The following is a 27,312-nucleotide window of genomic DNA, read 5'->3' on the forward strand; positions in this document are numbered from 1 at the left end:
AAACCCATTTGTTACCAATAACATTGTAATGTGGTGATGGTGGAACAAGTGTCCATGTACCATTGCGCATAAGAGCCATAAATTCATCTGTCATCGCCTGTTGCCATTCAGTAGACTTAATTGCCTGAGATACACATGTTGGTTCAATTGGATTAGGCAATGGGTATTTTGTTGCAAGGTTTAATTGTTTAGGTTTAAAAATTCCACGTTTGGCCCTAGTCTGCATTGGATGATCTGGTACTTTTAATTTAGATTTAATTGGAGGTTTTATAACAGTAGGTGCATGGCTGGATGGAGTGGCCGAGGATGTAGGGGAATTGTTTGGTGACAGGTTTATAGGAGAATGGTGAGTGGTTTGTGAGATAATGGGCTGATTATTATCTATTGGAGTGATAATTTCATTGTTATCTAAATGTGTGGGTGGAGTTAATGGGGAGGTAGGTTGGCTACGTGGCATTGGAGAGGAATTGGTGTGAATTGTTTCTTGAGGTGTAAATGTGGTTTGATTAGTGGAATTAGGAGTTAATGTAGTATGAGGTATAATTGGGTGGGTTACGGTCAAAGGTGAGAAATAGTTGGGATTGTTATTATTTGAATTTAAATGAGGGAGATAAGTATGCTCATGTGAAGATTTTTCAGAGTATGGAAAAATATTTTCAACAAATTGGACATGTCTAGAATTGTAAAATTTATTGGTTTTATAATTATAGCATATGTAAGCACTTTGAGACAAACTGTAACCAAGAAATATGCAAGGTTCGGATCGTGGTTGAAGTTTGTGTGAAGTATATGGCTTTAACCAGGGAAAACAAAGACACCCAAAAGACCGAAGTTTGTTGTAATTGGGTTGAGTTTGAAATAAGGTAAAGAACGGCGAATGCATATTTAACGTGGGTGTTGGAAGGCGATTAATGAGATAAGCAGCGGTTTGAGATGCAAACGACCAAAAATTAGGTGGAAGGGAGGCTTGATGAAGTAAGCACCTTGTGATTTCAAGTAAATGACGATGTTTTCGTTCACAAAGACCATTATGTTGTGGCGTGTGAGGTGGAGTAGTTAGGTGTTGAATTCCATTATTTTGAAAATATGATTTGAGTTTAATGAATTCTCCACCATTATCGGAATAGAAAGTTTTAATTTTACAATTAAATTGATTTTCCACAAGGTTTTTAAAAATTGGAAAGATAGTTGACACATCAGACTTGAATTTTAAAGGGTACAACCACACATATTTATAAAAATGATCAATAAAAATAACATAATATTTGAAATTGTCTATGGAAATAAAGGGGGAGGGTCCCCAAACATCTGAATAAATAACTTCTAATGGACTATTACTGGAAATAGTAGACTTATGAAAAGGCAACTTGTGACTCTTATTGGTCATACAATGATTGCAATTATTGAAAGAAACTTTGACAGGAATATTATTTGATTTAAGGATGTGATGGAAGATTTGAGACGATGGATGACCAAGTCGATTATGCCAACACAGAGATAGAGGAGTGGAAGCGGTAGAGTAGGCACGAGGAGAGGTGGATGTAGGTAACTTGTAGACATTGGAATCATTCGGACCTTGAAGAAGACATGCCCCCGTGGTCAAGTCCTTTACCTTAAAGAAAGAAGGGAAAAATTCAATAGAAACATTGTTAGTGTTACATAATTGAGAGACGGATACAAGGTTTTGGGTGACACCCGGAGCATAAAGAACATTATGAAGGATAAGGTTACGGTTAAGTTTGGATGAATTAAGTATTGTAGAACCAACATGTGTAATAGGAAGAGACATACCGTTGGAAACATGGAGATGATCATTACCATTGTAATCACCTTGTAATGAGAGATTGTTTAAATCATTGGTGATGTGATGTGAGGCGCCGGAGTCGAAGAGCCATTCTGGTGGTGGGATGGTAGCTTGTGCTGCATAGGCTGCTGGTTGATATGGTTGCCTTTTGTTGCGTTTATATTTGGAGCAATCTTGAGCACTGTGTCCTTTTATAGAGCAAAGCTGACAGGTAATATTTGAGTGTCGACCATACTGACTTGAAGGAGTGTGACGAGGCTGGTTGCGACCGCGACCTCTGTTGCGGTGATTGTAACGACCACGATTTGCATAGTTAGCCGTGACAGGAGTGTGATTATTCATGAGCTCATCCCTCTTCAGATACATTTCATAATCCATAAGTTTGATGTAAAGAGCATCAAATGAAATCGGATCGTCACGAGTCCGAATTGATGCAGTGAATTCCCTAAATGATGGATCCAAACCATTTAGAGCATAGATGACAATATCAATGTCATCAACAGGATGGCCAATCAAAGATAGTTCGTCTTAGATGGAGCGAATGTTCTGCATATACGCAGCAATAGTAGTGGATCCTTCTTTTTTGATTGAATTCAGACGTTCTTTCAGCGACATAACACGTGATCGAGAACGCGTGGCAAATGATCGCTCCAAAATTAGCCACGCATCACGTGATGTAGGTGCGGTAGACATTACAGCACGAGCTTCTTCATCGCAAGCCCCTAGTAAAGCAATGTAGAGATAGTTGTCTTGACGAATCCAAATGTTAAATGCAGGATTGTCAGTTTCAGTGCCATCAACAACATTTTTTATCACTGGAGGAGGACAAGGGGTTTTACCGGTGACGTAGCCATCAAGATTTTGAGCAACATGGAGAGACTGAATTTGACGGTGCCATGCGGGATAGTTCTTTGAATTCAGTTTGATGGGAAGTTGGGTGTTTGTGTTGAGTTCCACAAGGTCTTTTGAGGTGCTAGATATAGATTATGAGAGGGTGGAGGTGGAGGCTGGGGTAGTAGTCATTTTGGATCAAGAGAGGAAAAAGAAAAATTGCTATTTTAAGCCAAAGGCTAAACTGATACCATAAGTCAAGTATAATTTGAATTATATGTATTCAAGGTTATGTTATTGACTTTACAATGATTGAGTATATATAAGTAAAAGTACATAATGTGTGTATAAATGATAAACGATTACTTGCTACATAATAGGAAATAATATATCATTGAGAATTATGAGTGAGAATTGCTTGGCATGATATCCGCAAGTGGCAATTATGTTTCATTCAGTCAATATAGAGTACTACTTATATTTTTGCCGTAAAAAATAAAGTTATATTTCCTCTTTATTTTATCTTTTGTTAATTATTGGTTTGGGGTAGGGCATTTTTTATTTCTCTTTCTTTTGAAGGTTGGGTAGAATACAATCTTATACTTTATCTATGGCTATAGATAGAGTACCGCTTGTACTTTTTTTTTTCTTCGTTTTTTCTTATTAATAAAATTATCTTTTGCCGTTAAAAAAATGAAAATAATTTATAGACTAACAATTTTTAACATGATCAATCTATAAGTTCCCAAATATTTTCTAGACAAAGTGTGACCCATGTATAGTTACAACTGCTGGCTAAGATAACCCATGCACGGAAATAAGAATTTTCTTTTTAACCTACACTTTTGACTTCAAAGGTCATCTTCAATATTATCTATTAGTAGAATTGTACGTGTTTCCGCATATGCAAAGAGTTAAATCATCTTTTGCTTACATGTGTGATGTGTGAGATAAAAGATGAATATGTAAATAGGGAAACAAAAAGAGGTAGGGTTTGGTTACGAATCATAATATTTCACATTTATATATATGCTTTTATTTACATGTTGGTCATGTGAAATGTAAAAGAAACACTACTTTAACAAATATGTGAAGTGAAGTGAAGAGTTTTCATTAACAAAAGTATCCAACTAAGGAGTGTGTTTATTCTTTTAACTATACAAAACATTATTTGGTAGTAACTTTTCTTTGTTGAGGAACACATGTTATCCATAAGAGATGGAATCTCTTATTAACTCCAACAGATTTTCTTCATATGTAAGATTGAGAGTTTGATTCCCCAACACACTTGCTTAAGGCTCATCTCTTATAATTACCACTTTGAACTTTGATCAACCCACAACGAGTATTTTTTATTTTTATCATTTTCTAAACCATTGTAATTATGATTTTTACTAATTTTCTTTTATTAATTAATGTCTTGGTGAGATTAGTTTAGTTGGTAAAAATATCACATTATTATATATGTTGAGACCGAAGTTCGAACTAAAAATTTTCTACTTATTTATCTCAAAGGGTAAATTTTAAATCACGGAACTACTTGACAAAAAAATAAAAATTAATTAAAGTATTATTCAATGTTATACATTCAAAATATAAATTCCTAAAAAAAATTCATACAATATTTTTTGGGGTCAAATTTTGAGAAAACAAATTAATTTTATATATAATGAAAAAATAAATGGCAATATATTATTTCCTAAAATAACAATTAATTTTTTTTAATATATATATATATATATAGTACAAAGATTTTGGTGTATAAGTATTAAGTAATACACCAAAAATAAAAAACTAACAAAGGTAAGAGATAAATAAAAAAAAAGGACATGAGAAACCAGTCCAATCACCGGCCAACTATAAGGAACCTGCTAAACAGTGACGATGTCACTCAAGGTTGACCCCTCCACTCCACTCTATCGACAGTAGCACAAAATAGATTACACTTCCTACTCATAAAGAGAGCATGTGTGACCAAGATTCTTACCACAAAACCATTTCCAAGAGTAGAGTTTAATCCTATATATCCACCAGTTGCTCAACAGAAGTGGACCGCCCAGAAAAGATAAAACCATTGCGAGAAAATCATATGGACCACAAGACAACATGTCAAACTAAAGCCAAACCATAACGAACTCTCCTACGAGCCCCTAGACCCAATAAAGCATCGTAATGACCAAGCAAATCTCTCTGCATCACAACCTCCCAACCCAACCCAACAACCTAGCGATGGTATACCACACAAAGGACAAGACTACACACATAACAAACAAGTGGACCGAACACTCACAGTAGACTTCACATAAAACACATATGGTACCTCCAAGATCTGATAATAATATTAGGAAAACCATAAAAAAATAATTCACCAAAAGCATAAGAAATAAAAAAAAAAAATACTCATCGAAAAATGACATGTGGCTTGTAAGATAAAATATAATGTTTTTTCGTTACAACCAACAATAAAATTACACATAATTACGAGATTCTGAGGTCAAATATCGATGAAGGTTTCAAAGTTAACAATATCGACTAGTTGAATAAGACTTATGAATGACATATATAATTTTCTTTTAATAGAATATATGAGAAAATTGTACAAAAATAAAATAAATAATAATATATAATTGTTCCACAAAAAAAAAAAATCTCTCTTATTATAATGCTAAACATTAAAGATGTTAAAATTTCTATCAATAATTGACCTTTTTCTAGATATAGAAAGTTATGTAAAAGGTAACACTAAAGCATGATGTTTTGAAAAGGAAAAAAAGAAGAACTTCTATGAGAGATTGAGAGCACATACACATACACATGTACAACTAGTTTTTACAATCCAAACAAAAATTAACGCGTTTACAGCTTCACAAACAAGAAACAGTAAAAGAGAAATAATAAAACACACTTAACTTAGTTTTGTTATCCAAAACAAATTCTTAGCTGCTTAATTACCTTATTATAGTCATGTCCACTTGACAACTTGTCACAACACACATCCTATATATATAAATTCATATTCTCACAAAAACCAAACCAAAAAACCAAAACACAAAACAAATTTTCCTTTTCCATTTATGCCCCTATCTCCTTCTTCCATGGCTTCTTCAATCCCTCATCACTATTATTCAAACTACACTTCTGATCATTTCACCACACAACAACAAGGTTTGTCTTCACATAATAATAACATTATTAATACCTCAATTTTGGACAATACTATGATGTGGGGTTGTCAAGAAAATTTAATGCCTGTTTTTGATAATTATGGAGCATTTGATCAAATTGTGTCACTTGATTGTGATACTATGTCTTCTTCTGGTGCTTGGATTCATCCAAATTTTGTCGAGCAACAAGAATTCTCCGTTCCGGCTTTGTTATCGGATTGTAAAATGGGATTTTATGGTGGTGGGATTCAGAATTTTAATGGAAGATATATTAATCAACCACTTATTGGTCATGAGTTAGTAGAAGATCAATGTTGTGGTTTTGTTGAAGATATTAAACCACCTACACCTTATCCTAATGTTGCAAGAGAAAATTGGGTAAGATATGATATATTTTCTTATCATAGAACGAACTAAGTCGTTATTGTCATAGTTCTAAATTGCAGTTGCAATCGTGTTTACAAGATATTTCAATAAATTTTATACAAATACAAAAAAAAAATATAAATTAGCGATGGAAAATATGAAACTCATCTCTAATTCTGTCACTAAATTTTGTGTTGAAAAAATTAGTGAGAAATTTTTTTTTCTGATAATTTTTTCTGTATCCACGATGAAGCTGCAATTACGGTTGCGATGTTGTTGTGCAGACATCTAAAACCTTTATATTGTAATTTAAAACTATATGGTTGTTGTGTTTCATTAAATGTATAGTGCATGTAAAAATCTTATGCACCCCTTTAATTAAACTCTATGTTTTATAATGCATTACTAAGCAATTTTGTATTTTGGAAAAAAAAAATAAAAATCATCAGTCCCTTTTTGTATCATGAAATTTTCAAGATCATGTATTGAAAAAAAATACTGCATGTCTAAAACAATATTTTAGAAGTTAATTAATTCATCATAGAATCACATGCAAATATAATAATATTAGACATGTATATGTGTAAAGTTTATTAATTAAATGTTAATTTGATATTTATGGCAGGGGATACAAGGTAATCAAATAACAGCAGTTGAAGAACCAAACATAAAGGTAGGAAGGTACTCAGAAGAAGAAAGGAAAGAAAGAATTCTTCGATATTTGAAGAAAAGAAACCAAAGAAATTTCAACAAAACTATTAAGGTTTTATATATTTTCTCATAGACTTTTTTTTTTATCATAATATTGGTACGAACTTTCTGCTGTTAATTATCCTTTTTAATCAATAAACTAGAATTTGGAATTCACGATATGTCTTCGCATGATTTTACAGTATGCATGTCGGAAAACTTTGGCTGATAGAAGAGTGAGAGTGAGAGGAAGGTTTGCAAGAAACAATGAGATATGTGAAGAAGATCACATGGCCACAAAAAAGCTTGAGAATCAACATGATGATCACATCAATGATGACTTTTATGGTTCTGAGTCATTCCAATTCCAGGTAAATTAATCAGAATGAAATGTCAATCAGTCAATGTAATTAGAATAATTAATTACATCACTTAAACATTTTATTATAAATCAAAAAAATTAATTAAACTTTGAAGAATTTAATTCATAAAATGGAATATATTAATACCAATGAAAAATCCTTACTAGCACAAGGTGTGCTAGAAAGAACCTCAAAAGTTTTCAAACAGCATGAAATCAGATACATTGAAAACAAAGCTTAATCGATGTCTATACAAACAAAATGGCTCGACCAGCACATGTGAGAGTTTAAACCAAGAGAAGCATGATAGGTTTTCAACCACCAAACTGAATGAAATTTAACTTTATCTAACATTTGGAAAATTGTAGTTTCCTTAGCCTTGAAAACTCTATTATTCCTCTCATTCACATAACCCAAATACAACATAACCAAATGAGCTGCAAGAATGAATTAACCGCTCGATTATAAAAACTATTTACCTTTTTTTTAGAAAAAATTATGTAACTTTAATGGAAATTATTGCTAAAGATTGTGATTTGTTAACAATATACAATATTTTTTTATATTAGTTTAATTTATGAAAATTAAACTAATTTTTTAATATCTTATTTTATTTTAAATATTTCTATCTTTAAATTTTGTCAATAATTAAAAAATCTAAATTTTATATTTAATTGCAAATAAAATTGTTACACATCCTAAATTTATTCTTCATTTATGATTATTTATGCAGTTAAAGAATGAGGAGGAGGACTGGCTTCAAGAGGCTATGGCAAGTTTGGTGTATTTATCTCATTCATCACCGGAAGAATGAGACTATGTGACTTAATTAACATCATCAATATTATTCTACATATGATTACTATTGCTCTTGTGAGCAATTTGGGCTTGGTTTATCACAAGGTTTAAATTAAGCTAGCTAGTGTGCAAAGTGAATAGGAAGAATGAGTTTACTAGCTAGCTAGCTAGCTTGTTAATTTCAAATTAAGTGTATTATGATAATTAATTTTTCTTTTCTGTTTTATTAAGTACGTAGATGTAAACTCTAATTGCATGGCATTGTAACATTTGTAGATTGGTTAATTTGATGTTAATTTATAGGCATCTTTTGCTAAGGAATTATTATTTTAATATGTGGGGGCCTAGCTGCTGACTAAATAAATAAATATATATTATTCCAATAAGCTGGTAAAAAAAATTAAAAATAAATTATTAAATATAATGAGTTCTAGTATTCCAATAAGGGACCTTATGTTTGAGGAGACAGAAATATTCCGATAACTCTAGCTTTTATATATGTCACAATCTTGATCGATCTCTAACTGTTTGGGGTCTCCTTCAAAAAAAAAAAAACTGTTTGGGGTCAATTATCATTATTTGATGTAATTCACTCATTGTGATGATTACTGAAGTTCAACATTAAATTTTTCTAAAAAGAAAAAACTTTAAATTATAAAGTTTCCATGAAACAAGGGACATCGCATTTTATATGCAGAAGTCGAGATTCGAACCCCGGATTCATTTATTCATTTTAAAAGTAGAATTTCTTACTACTAGACCACCTGACAAAAAAACAAAACTTTAAATTTTTTAAAAAATAAAATAAAAAAGAAGTTCAACTTTTCATATTCTACCATGTTATTGGAGAGATGGATTTGGGGTCTACACATACAATTAACATTGAGTAGTGGCCTTTAAAATAAAAAATAAAAAAAAATTGCGTAATGGAATGCAATTGTGCTTGATTCTCCTATAACCAATTCAATTTTTGAAAGTGACTGAAATATGATCAACTGTTTGAGCAAAATATTTGGTTTCAATTTCAACCTTTGCCACTAATTCTCTTTCATTCATTTGCCTTCACATAAGAAACTCAAATTTTATTCAATATCCAATTTAAGCAATTATTTAGTAAAACTAATCTAGAGGAACTTAACTATATATTGCTCACAAGAACAAACATAACTAAAATTTTGAAAATTACATGTCAAATTAAAGATGATTATTTTAAATTCTTCAATCTTGTTTCCAAGAGTTAAAATCGATCGTCACTTTATTTCCTCTAATAGTCTGCATCCATGCATTTTCCCAACATCGAAAGTTTGAACTCCTATTTCTTGCTTACTTATTTTGAATTTTAACATAGCTCGTCTAGCAAGCTTTTGCTCTTCGCCTGGACAGTCTGTAATACATGTTTGTACATTCGAATTCAAGTAATCTCGCATGACAAGCTAACCGTCTCCACCAAATGGATCAAGTAGTTGATAACATCTAGATCAATTGCGCCAATTGAAGCGGGATGGCGTGCAGAGTGAGATTTTTAAATAAATTTCACCAGGTGGGCTAAACATTCCGCCAAGCAAGTTCAATGCTCTTCCAAGTAGCTGGTCTCATGAAAACTTTGGGCTTTCAATTTTTTTTCTCCCTCATCAATAACTTTCGTTTTTCTTTTTCCTACCTTTGGTATGCCTTTAAATTATACTTTGAATTTCCGTTAAATTTAGCATTTTCCTTAAAATAATTACAACGCCCATTAGTCCATAAATATCGATCAAGTTGACGAACTCCACAAGAATTCGGGTTGAACTCTAGAATACTTATTTAAATGAACTAATATTCACACCAATCAAATTAATCACTTGTTGGTTATCGAATTTAGATTCTAATATATAAAATTATTTCTAGATAATTAAATCGAATCAATCATTCTAAGTTTTAATTGATATTATTTTATAAAGAAAAATAACATAAATTATTGGGGATATTTGTTATCTTTCCAAAGACGATACCCTTTTGCAATACCGATACTTCCCCTTTTAAAAGGCACATAAGCTAAAAATGTTCTTAGCTATTTTTATGATTAAAGCCTTAAAAGGTAAAAAGTGTACCATACCTAAACGTTTTGCACTTGTATTTCAAATTGATTCCTCCCTAGCTCCTTGCAAATGCTACCAAGAAAGCATGCACAAGTACTTTTCAATTAAGAGAAATAATGAATGAAAGATTATATTGGTGGTTTTTTTTTGTTTTTTTTACTTAATTTTTATATATATCCAAGATAATTACATGAAAGTGGCTTATTGGGATTATAATATAAACTCATATTCAAAACTTATAAGATGATCATCGCTATATATGCAAACCTTCACTCAACTCCGATTTTCTTTTATTTTATATATTAGCATTAACTTAATTGTTAAAGTGAAAACATAGGCTAATAATTATCGAATTAAATTCCAATTCCCTTAAGGGCATGGTGCCATACCGATAACATGTATCCTTATCTGACCAAGCAAGCATCTTAAGCTATGCATGGTTCTTATATTTTTGTTGCTATTCACGAACATCAATATATGAACTTTTTATTAAATTTTTTATACATTCTTTAATTGTGTTTGTACATTAAATAGGTAACATAAGAGAGAGGAAAAAAGTTTAAGGTTGTTATCACTTTCATGATTAGGATTAGGACTGTAACCATTGCTAGATCTTGTCCATATCTATGTACAAAATCAAAATTCTTGCATGTTAATTATGTGATTAGGTCGGTCACATACATATTGATCCTTATTGTTCAACAATTTATTGGAGACTGGCCCCTACATTGTTGAAATGTGTAAGGATGACAATGTTAGGAGTCTGACATCGAATATTTTAAAGTGTTCAATGTGGTACTTAAGTATATGAAGAGAGTACAACCCAAAAGATTAGTCTAATGTAGGAGAGTCTCATGACTTAAGTATTACATTGAACACTTTGAAATACTCGATGTGAAACTCCTGATAAAATGTCAAGTTCTTTATATTACATTCCATGTAGACGAGGCTCTCCATTCTTGGCAATACATTGCTTTTATGTGAACTATCAACTTCATATCGTTGTTAGTGGTGTCATTTTCATAGTTATCTTCCCATCTTATTGCCATCATATTCAATCGGGACTTTTTAAAATAATATTTTCGTTGCGTAAAGATGTGATTAATATTAATAACATGCACTAAGTTTTGAGGAGGTACTTAATTATATGAAAGACCTATATGTAGGTTGAGGAGACCACTCCATGGCAAGAACTAAATGAAAACAAACAATAATAATCACATTATGAAGTGCAAATATTCTAAAATTGTCGAGATATACAGAAGTATATAGAAAAATTAAATAAGTCAATAGGAACCATTAATTTTGAGCTTTAAGGTTTACGAACATAATTTATAACAGTTACACGCTGTAGTGCATCTCAACCATTCATTTTAAATCGGACGGTTCTAATTACTTTTTAATAAAATCAGTACAAATCAATCACAACCATCAATATTAGATCAGACGGTCCTGATTAAAAACAGCATGAAAACAGCAGGAATATCTACAGCAGGATATCCAATTCCAATTTCTCTGATTTTGATAACTTAATGGTGGATGGTAGTGTGCTCTTTACAGCCAAAAAACTTAACAGTCGAAATATAATTGATTAGTAACCTATAGGACCCACTTTATGTGATTGAAAGTGCAATTTTACAAAAGTCGTTGTCAGATTCTACCTACAAGTATCCTTGTCCCTTCTAGAGATATATTGGTGGTCCAGTGTTCGTTTTCTCTTGCTCATTTTTCTAGTGTATTTATATGTGATTTAATTTGTCCAAAAATTGTTTTACACAACAAAAATTGGATATGTAAAATATGAAATAAGTCTCTAATTTAATTATATTAACTACACTTAGCGATTCAATATAATTAAATTTTGTTTGATAAAAAAATAAATATAATTAAATTTTGTGTGTAAATGAGGTGTGAAACTAGTTTTTGATTGATATTCAATGCATCAAAGGCATAGCAAGTCAAACTAGGAAAGCACTGAAATGCATATAAATGGTCAATATTTGGTGTTAAAAGTCAAATGAGAGAAACATTTTAATTTTATTTATTTTTGCAACAAGAGAAACATTATATTTTTATTTTTAATGATCTTATTAGTACAAATTATCTATTAAAATTGTTGTAGATTAATCTTTATCAAAGAATATGGCTTGACCTGGACCTTTATGAAGTTTCTTTTTCCAACCATGTTATTTTTGTCAAGAAAGTTCGACCGCAATATACCTTACTTAATTAAGTGATCAAAACTTAGAGCAATGTTAGAGGAATTTGATCATGCAAGTATTATTTGTAAAGTTTCCGATGGCTAGAAGTGAATAAGTAGGAATACTTGAACCTCAGCCTCTGTATATTACGTAATGTTTCTATCAACTGAGATATGCTCACAGAGATATTGTTGGATATTTTTTATTGTTGGCGTAACCGAGTATCCTCTGCGCATAACTGCAGAGATTAATCTCTCGAACCTTGTGGAATCCAAATGGATGACAAACTCTTCCTAAGAATTTTAACAATGTTGCATGCTCAAACCAGAGATCAAATATAGGACATTGATTAGGCTAGAAGAGACATGCGTCATCTCATCAAAGTACCCTTCATTTAAATATTTTTTTGTTAAAACAATAATTCTCCTTAGTCCTTAGAGTGTGAATATACAAGTAAATGCGGGTTCACAAGCAAGCAGTCTTACAATCGTAAGAAAGCACAAATACGCCGCAGTGACAAAATTTTCTCATATCTCTCTAAGTTGACTCTTTGGCATTATTATTATTATCTACAATGAATTTTCCATCATAGTGATATATAAAAAGATTTGGTTTTGCGTGTGGGTATATTCATATTGTGATTTGTGGTTGGAGTTTGTCATGAAGAAATAAATTTAAACTTTCCAAAAATAAAGTAAAACATGTAAATATTTTAAAACAATTCCCAACATGCATATAATGGACAACTTTAAACATTAAACAACAAAATACAAGAGAATAAAAGAGCTACTTCAAATAATTTTGTGATAACTATTCTAATTAGGATATTAACCACTTATTCACCATGCTTGACCTTAATTTTTAAATTTTACTTAGGCCAAAGAATCAACATGAGGTCCTTTGAAGAGATACAAGTTGTTAGGGACTTGATGTAAGGATACTCATTGTGTCCTTTCAAACCAAGGGAGGGGTAAATTATTAATATTATAGTGAAGTGGAATCAAATGTAGAACTGTTGATGAATTTGGATACATTTTTCAATTGTCTCCCCTCTTGTATATATGAGTTGAGAATAGACACAAGCACACTGAAATGATCAAAATTATCAAGAACAGGTGCATGTCTTATCATGCTTCATATTATGGCCCACAGAAGTTTCAAGGAGAAAACAAGTCCACACATACAAGCCCGGCCCACTGAATTTAAAGAAAAATAAACCATGTATCTTTAATTGGTTGAACAATTTGATCTTATAGTCTCAAAATTACTCAAACCTAAAATGTGGACAACATTCATGCAAGCAATTTGGAAAGCATAATGTTGCAATCATATTTTAAGGCACACAATGTTGCAATCATGACTTATCACGTGAATTAAATTCACCCGAATATAGAAAATGTTAACAGGGAGGACCACAGTTCGATACCCGTTACTGCAATCAGGAGGGAGCTTGAATCACTTGAGGTTTGAGCAAGGTGTTTGGGCAACGAAGTCCTAGGTTGTGTACTTGGGCAAAGAAGTCATAAGCAAGGTGCTTGGGAAATTGTAATCAGTTGCGATTATAGTGACCTCCCTTGAAGAGTCAAGGGGACTATATTACTCTCAGTTTGGGAGGAACCACTATAAAATATCTCTCTCTCTCCCTCTCTCTCTCTCTCTCTCTCTCCTCTCTCTCTCTCTATCTCTCTCTCTCACACACACACACACTTGTGTTTGTGTTTAATTTATCCGCTGCATACACATACACTCTGTTATATTATCTATCAAACAGTTGTGTTCTTCAAAGAAAAAGAAGAAAAAGAAAACATAATTCAATTCTCCTTCTTGTGTTTTTCTCACATTCAATCTAAAGTACCAAAATAACATTTTTGTCCTCCCACTAAAATTCTTGTATTATCTTGTACTGTTTTGTCTAGTACTAATATTTTGCATATCAAACGGACCTTAAGACTCTCTACAAATTTCGAAATTTATTTATTACTTTTTTTCAAACATACCCTTTTTTTTGGTAAGTTCATACATACCCTTTAATAATACTATCAATTTATCTTGGAATATAAAAAGTCAACAATAAGTATATTTGTACACAAAAGATAATTTAGTAATAGTCACATGCTTTTAAGGCAAATTTTGTACTTTAAAAACTTTTTAATATCTGTGATTTTTGTCAAAAGGTTCATATAAAAAAGAATGGAGGGAGTAAGAAATTTTGTTTTTTGAACTATAAGTTTTTTTTTATTTTACTATTTTAAAAGGGGTTAAGTGATGTGAAAAAGTTATATTGTAAAAAAAATGCTATTTTAAATGCAAAAAATTTCCTTTTTTTTTTCTTCCTATTAAACTAAACTAAACTAAGGAAAGCATAATTGTAAAGATCAACTAAAGTAAGGAAAGCATATTGTAAATATAACAATATATTATTTTTAGGGTAAATAGAATTTTACCCTGTAAAGTATGCGAGTTTTGGTTTATCCCTACAAAAAAAAAAATTGGATTACCCACTTTAATGTAAAATTTTCTGATTTATCCTCTCATGAAAAATGTTGACCTAAGGTCCCGTCCTTTTGCAAACGTATTAGCGTCTAAACTGACACTTCTACCCATCTGTGCGCTATTTCTATTGTGCTAACGTATTTTTGGGTAAATTTAATTTTTATTTAAATTAGTTTTTTTGTAGTTTTAATTTCCATTTAAATTACAATTGTATTTAACGTGGATTGGCCCACACCACAGATAAATAACATCTTGTTTTCAATTGCCAAACAAGTTATCACGTGAAATAAAATTTGAAATAGTCTCATCCGATGTGTAGAACATGGGAAGAAAATAATCTCAAAGACCATGACCATAAATTTATCAAATTAACCATGACCATAAACTTATCAAAATAATACGCATCTTACCTAAACAATTGCCAATAATTTGTTCAACAAAAATTCAACCAAAATCACAAATTTGTTAAAATAATCTCATGTAACAAAAACAATAGTGTCTCTCCATAACTTCTTATTATACCATGATAAGAGAGGCCAATAGAAAGAAGGAAAATAAAAAAATAAGAAAAAACATGTAGTCCCTCTATTGCAATATATAAGAACTCTTTCACACGATGCACAAGAATTAAAAAAAAATAGCTTTTGCATTAAATTTTTAAATAATATATATTCTCTTTCCAAAATTACCCTTCAATTTTTAAGAGAGAGAAATAATAATCTTTTACTTTTCTTCATTAAATTAGGGGTATAATTTTTGTGAAAATTGAATTAATGCACCTTAAATTTTGAAAAGGTTCTTATAAAATAGGAAAACAAAATTTTGGAAAAATATCTTATATATTGGGACGGAGATAGTACTTGTTAAGGTTCTAAAAAAAATTAAATTCATGAAAGGTATCAATTAAAAGAAAAGAAAATTGTCAGCAAATTAGTCTGCCAATGTCCTCCCCTTTTTTATTTCTCTTGAACTTCATTGTTAGACAAAAGTGGTGGTTACAAAAGTGTATATTTGGAAAGTAAAAAAGCCTACACTAAAACCATATTTTCTCTTTAGCGATTGATATAGATTAATCGATATGTGTTATACATTATTTATCCTTCATCTTTTGTCAAGATAGTGAATATGAGTTTATATCTAAAGACTAAAGATAGTGATGATCATTTTATAAGTCAGTTTTATATGATTGAGTTAATCTGATCGTTATTAAAATAAGCTCAAAACATCTTCTCGTAAAAAAAAAAGTGTATCCTAAGAGCTTTGAAACACCAAACAAATAATCCATACGAATAATAGAAATAGACAACAAAGTATATCCTCATCAATGATTACACAATTAAAAGCAAACACAATCTACACCAAAAAAATATAATGCAGAGTTATGCATAGTGAATATTCCAACATGATTTTTAAATCATGCAAGAAAATTGAAGGTGTTAACTGGTCCATTATTTCCAGAACCATCAAATGAGGTGTTAGAGAAAAAAGGGTTTTTGAAAAGAGTGAAAAATAGCAACTTATTAGCAAACACAATAGTGTTAAATGCTATGTTTTGTCATGGTGGGTTTAGTTCTGTGATTGAAACTATAGTCAATGATTGTTAAGTTGTGTTGTTACCTTTCAAAGGTGACCAGCTTTTAAATTCTAAGCTGAACCGAACAACATACCATGACAACAATCTCGATGTTTTCTCTTCCCACCCCCCATGAATCTTTTATCCCCCTTGAATTTCCAATTTTGCCCTTGAAAAAATTTCGGTTCGTAGAAACCTAAGTTTTGTTTTGCCTTGAAAACAAATTTCGGTTTCTAAAAATCGAAATTTACTCTGAATTTGCACTAGAAAAAATTTGGTTTCTGCGAACCGAATTTTTCTGCAAGGGCAAAATTGGAATATTGGGGGTATAAAATATTCATGGGAGGGGGAAGAGAAAACATCAACAATCTCTAGCAACACCCATCTCTAGCAACACAAACAACAACCAACAAGATGGTTTCTCTCCCAACCCCCCTCAATTCTTTTCTACCCCCCAAAAATCCAAGTTTGCCCCTTGCGGTTTGAAACATTTTTGCCAAAAAACTTCGGTTCGTATTCACCGAAGCCAAATATTAGACCATTTCAGTAACTGCAAACCAAACATTAGCGTACACAAAAAACGAACGTCAGTTTGTTCGGTATCTGCGAACCGAAATATCATAGATTTCGGTACGTTGGTCGCTGGAATTAGGCCATTTTCGGTAGAAGTTTACCGAAATAATTGTTTCGGTACCTGCAAACCGAAATGTCCCAGATTTCGGTAAGTGGTTACCGAAATTTATCAGAATGTCAGCTTATTTCGGTTCGTATAAACCGCAGTACCCCAGGGGCAAAAACGGAAATTCAGGGGGTAGAAAAGAATTGAGGGGGGTTGGGAGAGAAACCATCGACCAACAAAATTTGCATAGGAGCTGTCAAATAATAATTTCATCCCACGTCTATGAATTTAGTAAATACCCAAGTAAATTGTCTGATTAATAAACCATATTGAAACATATATTTGAACCAGACATTCCTTGCACTTGACCAACTCCGGAGATTCAATTTAACTACCTTAAAAATAATCAGAACTTGTAAAGGGACAAATTTAAACATCTTTTGGATGCGAGATCACCCACTAGTCAAGATAACAACAGACCATATAGATCGCCAAGCATCATGATGCTCATCCCTAAAGTGAAACTACCCTGAAACTAAAGAAAGTGACATGCAATTATTATGCAAGACTGGAGATATTCCCAACCAATTTAGATAACGGTAAGGAATTTCTTCTAACAACCAGATTGATTCAACATTAACAAATTGGTTCACAATTTTAGAGAGAGGATGGTAGACGGATGGATAACATACATATTGTTGATGTTTAACCTCTATTTACTATATCAAGCCTCTCTCTCCACTTCAATTTTGAGTCAATTTCTTCCAAACAAGCACTTACCTCAATCAAATAAGATTTTTGTCTCTTTTATTATTGTTCCATTTCATACTATTTTTTATATGTTACAACCTCCGTCAAGCAAATAGCAGCCAATTTCTACTACACTTGATCAACAAATAGGACTCAAATATTATGTAATAGACATAATATAACACCCTTCTCAAATTATTTTAAGAGTTTGTACCATAATATGTACACTTTACTGTAATATAAGATGGACTTTGTGTGAAATATCAATACCTGAAATTTTCTCAAGTTAAATTGGATAGTTTGACATTACTCCAATAACACCAAGCTTCGAAATCCATATCCAAAATTATATTGTTATGAAAGAGAACATCAGATATAACAAAGACATCGATTTGAATGAGACATCATCAGCTGAAGAAAAAATCAAGTAAGAAGCAAGTTAGTTAATAGTGAAGTATGCAAACATGCTAACAAAGTGACAAACATTGACATCACAACCTCCTCCATAAGAAATCACAAAACCAAATCCCACCTCCAAGTCATTAAAATTTTCAAAAAGCTCTTGCTCTTTTCAAATTTTTCACCCTCCTAGATCAATGCAGATTAATAAATATTCCACACCAATTGGCATGTTGGAATCTCTTTAAAAAAGAATCATGTCTAAGGTCTCATAAAACTTCTCAAAATTAAAAGTAACAATTATATTTTAAAATTACTTGCTCAGCCATGGAAGAAATTTCAACCAAGCATTCTGAATTACACCATTCTGTTTCTTGAAACAATTTTTGACAATATATGTTTGCATTCTGCAATGTACCAGCCTGTATCAGACCCGACTTCGTCGTAGGTTCTGCCCGCATCAGACCTTAAGCAGAACGGAATCCCAACAATAAATTCCAACATTAAAGTAACTGATAAACAAAATTTTCGACTATAAAGCTTGAGTTTAGCACTTGTTCCCATAAACTCCATAATAGACAACAAAACAGACCAGAATTATTAACATCTAATAGTCCTGACAGTTCAAAGATTACTTACTACCTTTGCAGTGGCAGCAGTGCATGCAGCTGCTGTATGAACATCAGAACTAAAGCTCTGTCTATTCCAAAGTGTAATACTACTTGCACAACAAAAGAACTACTCCAAAATGTAGTACTACCTACACAACGAAAGAACTTATTGTAATCCACATTTTTGGTAAAAAAACCGTCATCTCATCACAGTCATCCAAACACAGCATCCAAGGACTTTATTAGAATTCTTTTAGCAACTAAACAATTTCTTACCGTCCAATCAATATCAATATAATTAAATAATCAAGATTCACGATTTAGCACACTCTTGGATGATCAATACATATAGACCAACAATTTAGGGACATATATTCAATTTTGCATCTAAGGCGCAAAGGGTCTTCTTCTCCACTTACATTTGAAGTTATGAATGCGCATTCACATTGAAATTGCATTCAAACCATCAACTTTGGGGATATCGAGGGACATAAACTCCATTTAGGGATATCGAGGTACATTAACTGAATTTAGGAACATCGAGGGAGATAAACTCAATTTAGGGACATCGAGGGACATAAATTTAACATAGGGACATCAAGGGACGTACACTCAATTTCACATCGAAGGCACCAAGGACACAACCATCTTCCAAATTTACCGTCATGAGAAAATCATTATCAAGGTTCATCTCAACTTGCATTTCAAGTTATGAATAAAATGTTCATATTCAAATTGCAATTAGACCATAGAATAAGAATTCATATTGTAAACCACATTTTTGGTAAAAAATTCATCTCATTAGAGTCATCCAAACACATAATCTCAATACTTGTTTTACGAATTCTTCTAGCCATTACACAATTTCTTACGCCCCAAATTAGCCTTCTTATGTTTGAATAATCAAGATTCACCAATTTAGCACATTGTCGGATGATCAAGATTAAGCACTCACATTGAAATTGCATTCAGATTATCAATATGAACATCGAGGGACATATATTCCATTTAAGGATATCAAGGGACATAAATTCAATCTTGCATCTAAGGCGCCAAGGGTATTCTCAACTTACTTTTGTAGTTATCAATAAGCATTGACATTGAAAATGCATTTAGACCATCAATTTTAGGGACATCGAGGGATATAAACTCAATTTAGGGACATCGAGGGGCATACCATCAATTAGGAAACTGTACTCACCAAGAGGTTCACCAGTATCTACTCCAAAAAGAAGGGCAATTCATTCTGTCTTTGAAAACAAATTGACCAAGTGCGTCACAGATGCATGTTCCAATCCCAGCTCTATTTAAATGTGTTGCAGAGGATGCATCAATCTTACATTTTAATTGTCCTTTTCCAATTAACAGCAGCCGAATATGTCTGCGCCTCACCAGGCTCAGCCGCTGTAGCATTCGGCAAAGGATTAGCCCGTATTAGACCTGAAGCAGTCACAGGTTCTACCTGCATGAGACCTGAAACAGAACAAAATCTAGCAATCAAAAATTAAAGAGGAGAACGTCTTCAAACCTTATATCAAAGGAAATACCACTCTTCTTTCCAACGAATTTAATAATTGGCACGCGAGCCTTTCCAATGACCTGAGAAACATTCACAAGCAAAACATCGTACACTTAAAATTTTGAATGAACACTTCATATTGGTTGGGAACAAAAATACTGATATTTGAGTAACCAGACCTGTATTTTTTTTGCCATACTGATATTTTGTATCTAAGGCACCAATGGTCTTCTCCATTTACATGTGAAGTAATGAAGCATTCACATTGAAATTGCATTCAGACTATCAAGTTTAGGGACATCGTGGGACAAAAACTCAATTTAGGCACATTGAGGGACATATATTCAATTTCGCGTCGAAGGCACAAAGGGTCTTCTTCTCCACTTACAAGTGAAGTGATGAAGTAATTACATTGAAATTGCATTCAGACTATCAATTTTAGGGATGTCGTGCGACATAAACTAAATTGAGGGACATCGAGGGACATATAATCACTTTTGCATCTAAGGCCCCATGGGTTTTCTGCACTTACATGTGAAGTTATGAAACATTCACGTTGAAATTGAGTTCAAACTATCAATTTTAGGAACATCGTGGGATATAAACTCAATTAAGGGGCATTAAGGAACATATATTCAATTTTGCATCTAAGGCACCAAGGGTCTTCTCCATTTACATGTGAAGTTATGAAGCATTCACATTGAAATTGAATTCAGACTATCAATTTTATTTTTAGGGACATCGTGGGACATAAACTCAATTTAGGCACAATGAGGGACATATATTCAATTTCGCGTCGAAGGCACAAAGGGTCTTCTTCTCCACTTACATGAGAAGTGATGAAGTAATCACATTGAAATTGCATTCAGACTATCAATTTTAGGGACGTCGTGCGACATAAACTAAATTAAGGGACATCAAGGGACATATAATCACTTTTGCATCTAAGGCACCAAGAGTCTTCTCCACTTACATGTGAAGTTATCAAGCATTCACATTGAAATTGCATTCAAACTATCGATTTTAGGGACATCGTGGGACATAAACTAAATTAAGGGTCATCAAGGGACATATATTCAATTTTGCATCTAAGCCACCAAGGGTCTTCTCCAGTTTCATGTGAAGTTTGAAGCATTCACATTGAAATTGCATTCAGACTATCAAATTTAGGGACATCGTGGGACATAAACTCAATTTAGGCACATTGAGGGACATATATTCAATTTCGCGTCGAAGGCACAAAGGGTCTTCTACTCCACTTACATGTGAAGTGATGAAGTAATCACATTGAAATTGCATTCAGACTATCAATTTTAGTGACGTCGTGCGACATAAACTAAATTGAGGGACATCGAGGGACATATAATCACTTTTGCATCTAAGGCACGATGGGTTTTCTGCACTTACATGTGAAGTTATGAAGCATTCACATTGAAATTGAATTCAAACTATCAATTTTACGAACATCGTGGGACATAAACTCAATTAAGGGGCATTAAGGAACATATATTCAATTTTGCATCTAAGGCACCAAGGGTCTTCTCCATTTACAGGGAATGGATTCTCTCAAGTGTAATTTACACTTGAGAGAATAAAGTGTGGTTTGTTACCATTGATCAAGAGAGAGAAACATATAAAAATTTAGAGAAAATGAATTTAGATGGTGTTAGATTACACTTTATTCTCTCAAGTGTAAATCACACTTGAGAGAATCCATTCCCCCATTTACATGTGAAGTTATGAAGCATTCACATTGAAATTGAATTCAAACTATCAATTTTACGAACATCGTGGGACATAAACTCAATTAAGGGGCATTAAGGAACATATATTCAATTTTGCATCTAAGGCACCAAGGGTCTTCTCCATTTACATGTGAAGTTATGAAGCATTCACATTGAAATTGAATTCAGACTATCAATTTTAGGGACATCGTGGGACATAAACTCAATTTAGGCACATTGAGGGATATATATTCAATTTCGCGTCGAAGGCACAAAGGGTCTTCTCCACTTACATGAGAAGTGATGAAGTAATCACAATGAAATTGCATTCAGACCATCAATTTTAGGGACGTTGTGCGACATAAACTAAATTGAGGGACATCGAGGGACATATAATCACTTTTGCATCTAAGGCACGATGGGTTTTCTGCACTTACATGTGAAGTTATGAAGCATTCACATTGAAATTGAATTCAAACTATCAATTTTACGAACATCGTGGGACATAAACTCAATTAAGGGGGCATTAAGAAACATATATTCAATTTTGCATCTAAGGCACCAAGGGTCTTCTCAATTTACATGTGAAGTTATGAAGCATTCACATTGAAATTGAATTCAAACTATCAATTTTACGAACATCGTGGGACATAAACTCAATTAAGGGGCATTAAGGAACATATATTCAATTTTGCATCTAAGGCACCAAGGGTCTTCTCCATTTACATGTGAAGTTATGAAGCATTCACATTGAAATTGAATTCAGACTATCAATTTTAGGGACATCGTGGGACATAAACTCAATTTAGGCACATTGAGGGATATATATTCAATTTCGCGTCGAAGGCAAAAGGGTCTTCTTCTCCACTTACATGAGAAGTGATGAAGTAATCACAATGAAATTGCATTCAGACCATCAATTTTAGGGACGTTGTGCGACATAAACTAAATTGAGGGACATCGAGGGACATATAATCACTTTTGCATCTAAGGCACCAAGGGTCTTCTCCACTTACATGTGAAGTTATCAAGCATTCACATTGAAATTGCATTCAAACTATCGATTTTAGGGACATCGTGGGACATAAACTAAATTAAGGGTCATCAAGGGACATATATTCAATTTTGCATCTAAGCCACCAAGGGTCTTCTCCAGTTACATATGAAGTTTGAAACATTCACATTGGAATTGCATTCAGACTATCAAATTTAGGGACATCGTGGGACATAAACTCAATTTAGGCACATTGAGGGACATATATTCAATTTCGCATCGAAGGCACAAAGGGTCTTCTTCTCCACTTACATATGAAGTGATGAAGTAATCACATTGAAATTGCATTCAGACTATCAATTTTAGGGACGTCGTGCGACATAAACTAAATTGAGGGACATCGAGGGACATATATTCAGTTTTGCATCTAAGGCACCAAGGGTTTTCTCCACTTACATGTGAAGTTATGAAGCATTCACATTGAAATTGAGTTCAAACTATCAATTTTAGAGACATCGTGAGACATAAACTCGATTAAGGGGCATCAAGGGACATATATTCAATTTTGTATCTAAGGCACCAAGGGTCTTCTCCACTTACATGTGAAATTATGAAGCATTCACATTGAAATTGAATTCAAACTATCAATTTTAGGGACATCGTGGGACATAAACTCAATTAAGGGGCATCAAGGGACATCTATTCAATTTTGTATCTAAGGCACCAAGGGTCTTCTCCACTTACATGTGAAGTTATGAAGCATTCACATTTAAATTGAATTCAAACTATCAATTTTAGGGACATCGTGGGACATAAACTCAATTAAGGGGCATCAAGGGACATATATTCCATTTTGTATCTAAGGCACCAAGGGTCTTCTCCATTTACATGTGAAGTTATGAAGCATTCACATTGAAATTGCATTCAGACTATCAAGTTTAGGGACATCGTGGGACATAAACTCAATTTAGGCACATTGAGGGACATATTCAATTTCGCGTCGAAGGCACAAAGGCACACAACCATCTCCCCAATTTACCATTATGAGAAAATCATTATCAAGGGTCGACTTCAAGTTATGAATAAAACATTCATATTCAAATTGCTTTTAGACTATAAAATAAGAGTTCATATTCTAAACCACATTTTTTTGGTAAAAAATTCATCGCATTAGGGTCATCCAATTTTGATCAATTTTTTTATAAAATATTGTGTCGGCTGGAAAATTTATGACTCAAATTTGTAGACTCCAAAAAAGCAAATATTTGCATCAGAAATAGAGACTCCAATTAAACAAACTAAACCCAGCACCATAGAGAAGTTAGCGCATTATACCCAAAGATTACAGCACAAAAGCAAAAGGAAATTAAAAAAAAGGAGTGAACCTTAAGATCCATTTTTGTTGATATGTAGGTGGATTATATGTAAGTGGACCATATGGTGAAGGCCGGAGAGTAAAAAAGCAAACTGCATAAGCATGTTTAAGAATTGCTTACCCGTAACATCGCTATGCGCATGGTAAGGAGAGCATACGAACGAATCCCACCAGAATAAGTGCAGACACATGCCCCAAATCAGTGAACATTTCCTTGCTAATTCTAGAAATGAAGATGGAATATTAGAGCAAGACAGTGAGAAAGTAACATATCCAACATAAACACATAATAGCTAGCCTGTGAATTAAGCATTAGGAACTTCAAATTTCTACTAGGACTGTTTACATATTAGGAGCAAGCAATCCAGTTTACATTATTGAATCAGAACCAGATATGAAAACAACATAATAAACACCACAACCAAGCAAAGTAGCAGCCTACAAACATATACAACATGCAACAAAAACCCGCAGAATGACAACACTGTGAAATCACAGATTGAATCAGAACCGGGACAACATTATAGTGTATCAAGCACAACATTCCTCAAGTCACAAAATCACATTTTAGGCAAGTAATCAAATTTCACACTATCAACATCATCAACAAACAAACCAATCATCACTTCTTATGATACAATTAATTCATCTTATAAACATTATTAATCATGATAACCATCTAATTCAATAATTGCTCTATCGAATTTATCAACACACCATGATAACCTCATTACAATACTAGAATCAAATCCAATTCCCTTTATAGTTAACAAAACACGAAAATAACAGTAACTTACAATTGCATGGTTGGTTTCTTGATCCAACTCCTTTGCTTTTATGTTGAGTAGCAATGGACATTTCAGCTTGAACTTTACGATTTCTTGAACTTTGAAGGGTTCGTGAGAAATCTAGGGTTTTGGAGACATTCGATTTCTTGAACTTTGAAGGGTTCATGAAAGAATATTAGAGGGTTCTGAGAAACGGGAAAGGGTTTTTTGACATTACGCACTGGTACCTTCGTCAGTTGCAGAGAAGTTAGGGTTTCAGAAATTTAGGGTCTGAGAGGAATAGAGAAGGGTTGTGAGTCGAAATTTCGAAACAAGAAAGGAGTAGCGAAGAAGCGGACGATTAATCTATGGGTTGCGAGTTATGAAATTCATTCGATGGAAGAGGGGATGAATTGCAGATACGGCGGTGGATATAGGAGTGTAGAGAATTTGGAGAATTTGGAGGTTCTGGAAGTTGCAATCAGATTTTCAAAATATTGACAAATTTTGCGTTAAACAAAAAATAAAGAATGAAATTTGGGGAAAAAATAGCTGGCTTACTGGCTATGTGTTGACAACAGTTTTCTATTTTACTAGAATGGTTTAAAATAACAACAACTAGTGTCCGAACCCGTGCCAAGCACGGGTAAAAATGAGACTACAAAAATAAACATTTTAATGTTAAATTTTTCATAATTATCAAATAAAAAACTTCTTAATAAGTCACTAAATAATTTTGTCTTTAAAAATGTCAATTTTTCATTTGCATACAAATTAAAATGTGTATAAATAAATAATAACTCTTTGACAAAAAAATAAAACTTAAATTTCCAATTAAAATTTAATTTGGACCCAAAATATCAATTTTAGAACGGATAACGTAAATTTTACTTTGATGAAAATATAGAGATCAAATATACGTTTAAATTAAGTTTAATTATAAAAAAAAAAACTTAACACAATTCAAATAATAACTGTCTGAAACTTCAACTACAAATAAAAAATATATTAGTGAATTTATAATGCTCAAATAATTATTATGATATTACACATACTATTGTTTGGTAGATATATTTCAAAACAAAAAACAACACAAGGTTAATACCAAATAAAAAATATATATCATCAACGGTGTTTAAAATATGTATATTTGAATAATTCATGCATCTTTGTTATATAATATATGGTCTTATTTAAATTTTTTAATTTCATCTTCCTTTTTTTTTTTTGCAAATAATTTCATCTTCCTATTGTTTAATCCTCATTATCATATGCAATTTTGAAATTCTTGAATTCATTTGAACAAAAACATCGTTTCAAAAATATTGGTTTCATTTTTTCTAATGAACAAAGAACATGGACAAATTCCTTCAAAAAAAAAATGGACAAATGAAAGTTTTTTTTAAAAAATTACATTCACAAATTTTTAATGGCCCACTTGTCAATGCCCTTTGGTAGATAATACAAAAATTTCAGTAATACTTGAACAACTTTTTGACAAAGTTGAAAATCATGAACTCTAAAATGCTAACTTTGTATTTGGGTGTTTATTGTTGCCTCAAACCAAGTGATTAAAGTCTAGTATATTATTCAATTGAAGTGAGACATGATCCTTATTTAAAAAAGAAAGTGAGAAATGAGCTATTTTATTATTGATAAATAATAAATAATAATATATGTTGAGACATTCCAATATGTAGTTTTCATATATTATCACTTATATACTTCGATAGGAAAAACAACTTCACAAAGGGTAAATCCAGTGACATCGATCAACCACTTAATAATACCACAAACACTATATACATATATACTAACATATAGGAACAATAGACCAAAAATGAATTCCTCATCAAGCTTGAATGTATTTGAAAATAACATCGGCGAACCCTTTGCATTGAACTTGAGAAACAATAACAGTAAAATCTAAAATGACATTAAAATCTAAAATTGAGTCATGGATAGAATAAGTTATTGCATATCTCTGAAAAAATAGTCAAGGTTGCACAAATAAAGAAATATTTACAAATCATGTTTTAAAAAAAGAAAAGGAAACAAAAGATATGTCTAAATGGTAGCATGATATGAAATCATCATAGCCTATATATATATCTTGCTAGTTCTACCTACCGAAAGAATCATGGAACCATCTACTTTGTTTCCATGGGTGTATAGCCCATCATTGCTGAGAATT

The 27,312-nt window shown here is 32.3% G+C and overlaps 1 protein-coding gene and 1 long non-coding RNA gene across 8 annotated transcripts; one reads left to right on the plus strand and one right to left on the minus strand.

Annotated features, from left to right (window-relative positions):
• Nucleotides 1-5,671: 5,671 nt before the first annotated feature.
• Nucleotides 5,672-8,328, plus strand: LOC123893950 (zinc finger protein CONSTANS-LIKE 4). Its single transcript, XM_045943791.1, has 4 exons — nucleotides 5,672-6,177; nucleotides 6,791-6,928; nucleotides 7,059-7,226; nucleotides 7,951-8,328. Exons 1-4 carry the CDS (start codon nucleotides 5,710-5,712, stop codon nucleotides 8,029-8,031), a joined length of 855 nt encoding a protein of 284 aa, XP_045799747.1. The 5' UTR covers nucleotides 5,672-5,709; the 3' UTR covers nucleotides 8,032-8,328.
• An 8,888-nt stretch (nucleotides 8,329-17,216) lies between these two features.
• On the minus strand, nucleotides 17,217-25,693 carry LOC123899974. Of its 7 annotated transcripts, XR_006805775.1 has the most exons (7): nucleotides 25,149-25,693; nucleotides 24,473-24,574; nucleotides 19,941-20,212; nucleotides 18,771-18,888; nucleotides 18,446-18,594; nucleotides 18,000-18,140; nucleotides 17,217-17,514 (listed from the first exon to the last, which is right to left on the minus strand). It is a non-coding gene; the product is annotated as an uncharacterized LOC123899974 (long non-coding RNA). The 7 variants fall into 7 exon arrangements; XR_006805772.1 differs by lacking the exon at nucleotides 18,446-18,594; XR_006805774.1 differs by having other exon boundaries at nucleotides 18,446-18,888.
• Between the last annotated feature and the right edge of the window lie 1,619 nt (nucleotides 25,694-27,312).

This window comes from Trifolium pratense, linkage group LG7 (assembly GCF_020283565.1).
Source record: "Trifolium pratense cultivar HEN17-A07 linkage group LG7, ARS_RC_1.1, whole genome shotgun sequence".
NCBI classification, from domain to species: domain Eukaryota; kingdom Viridiplantae; phylum Streptophyta; class Magnoliopsida; order Fabales; family Fabaceae; genus Trifolium; species Trifolium pratense.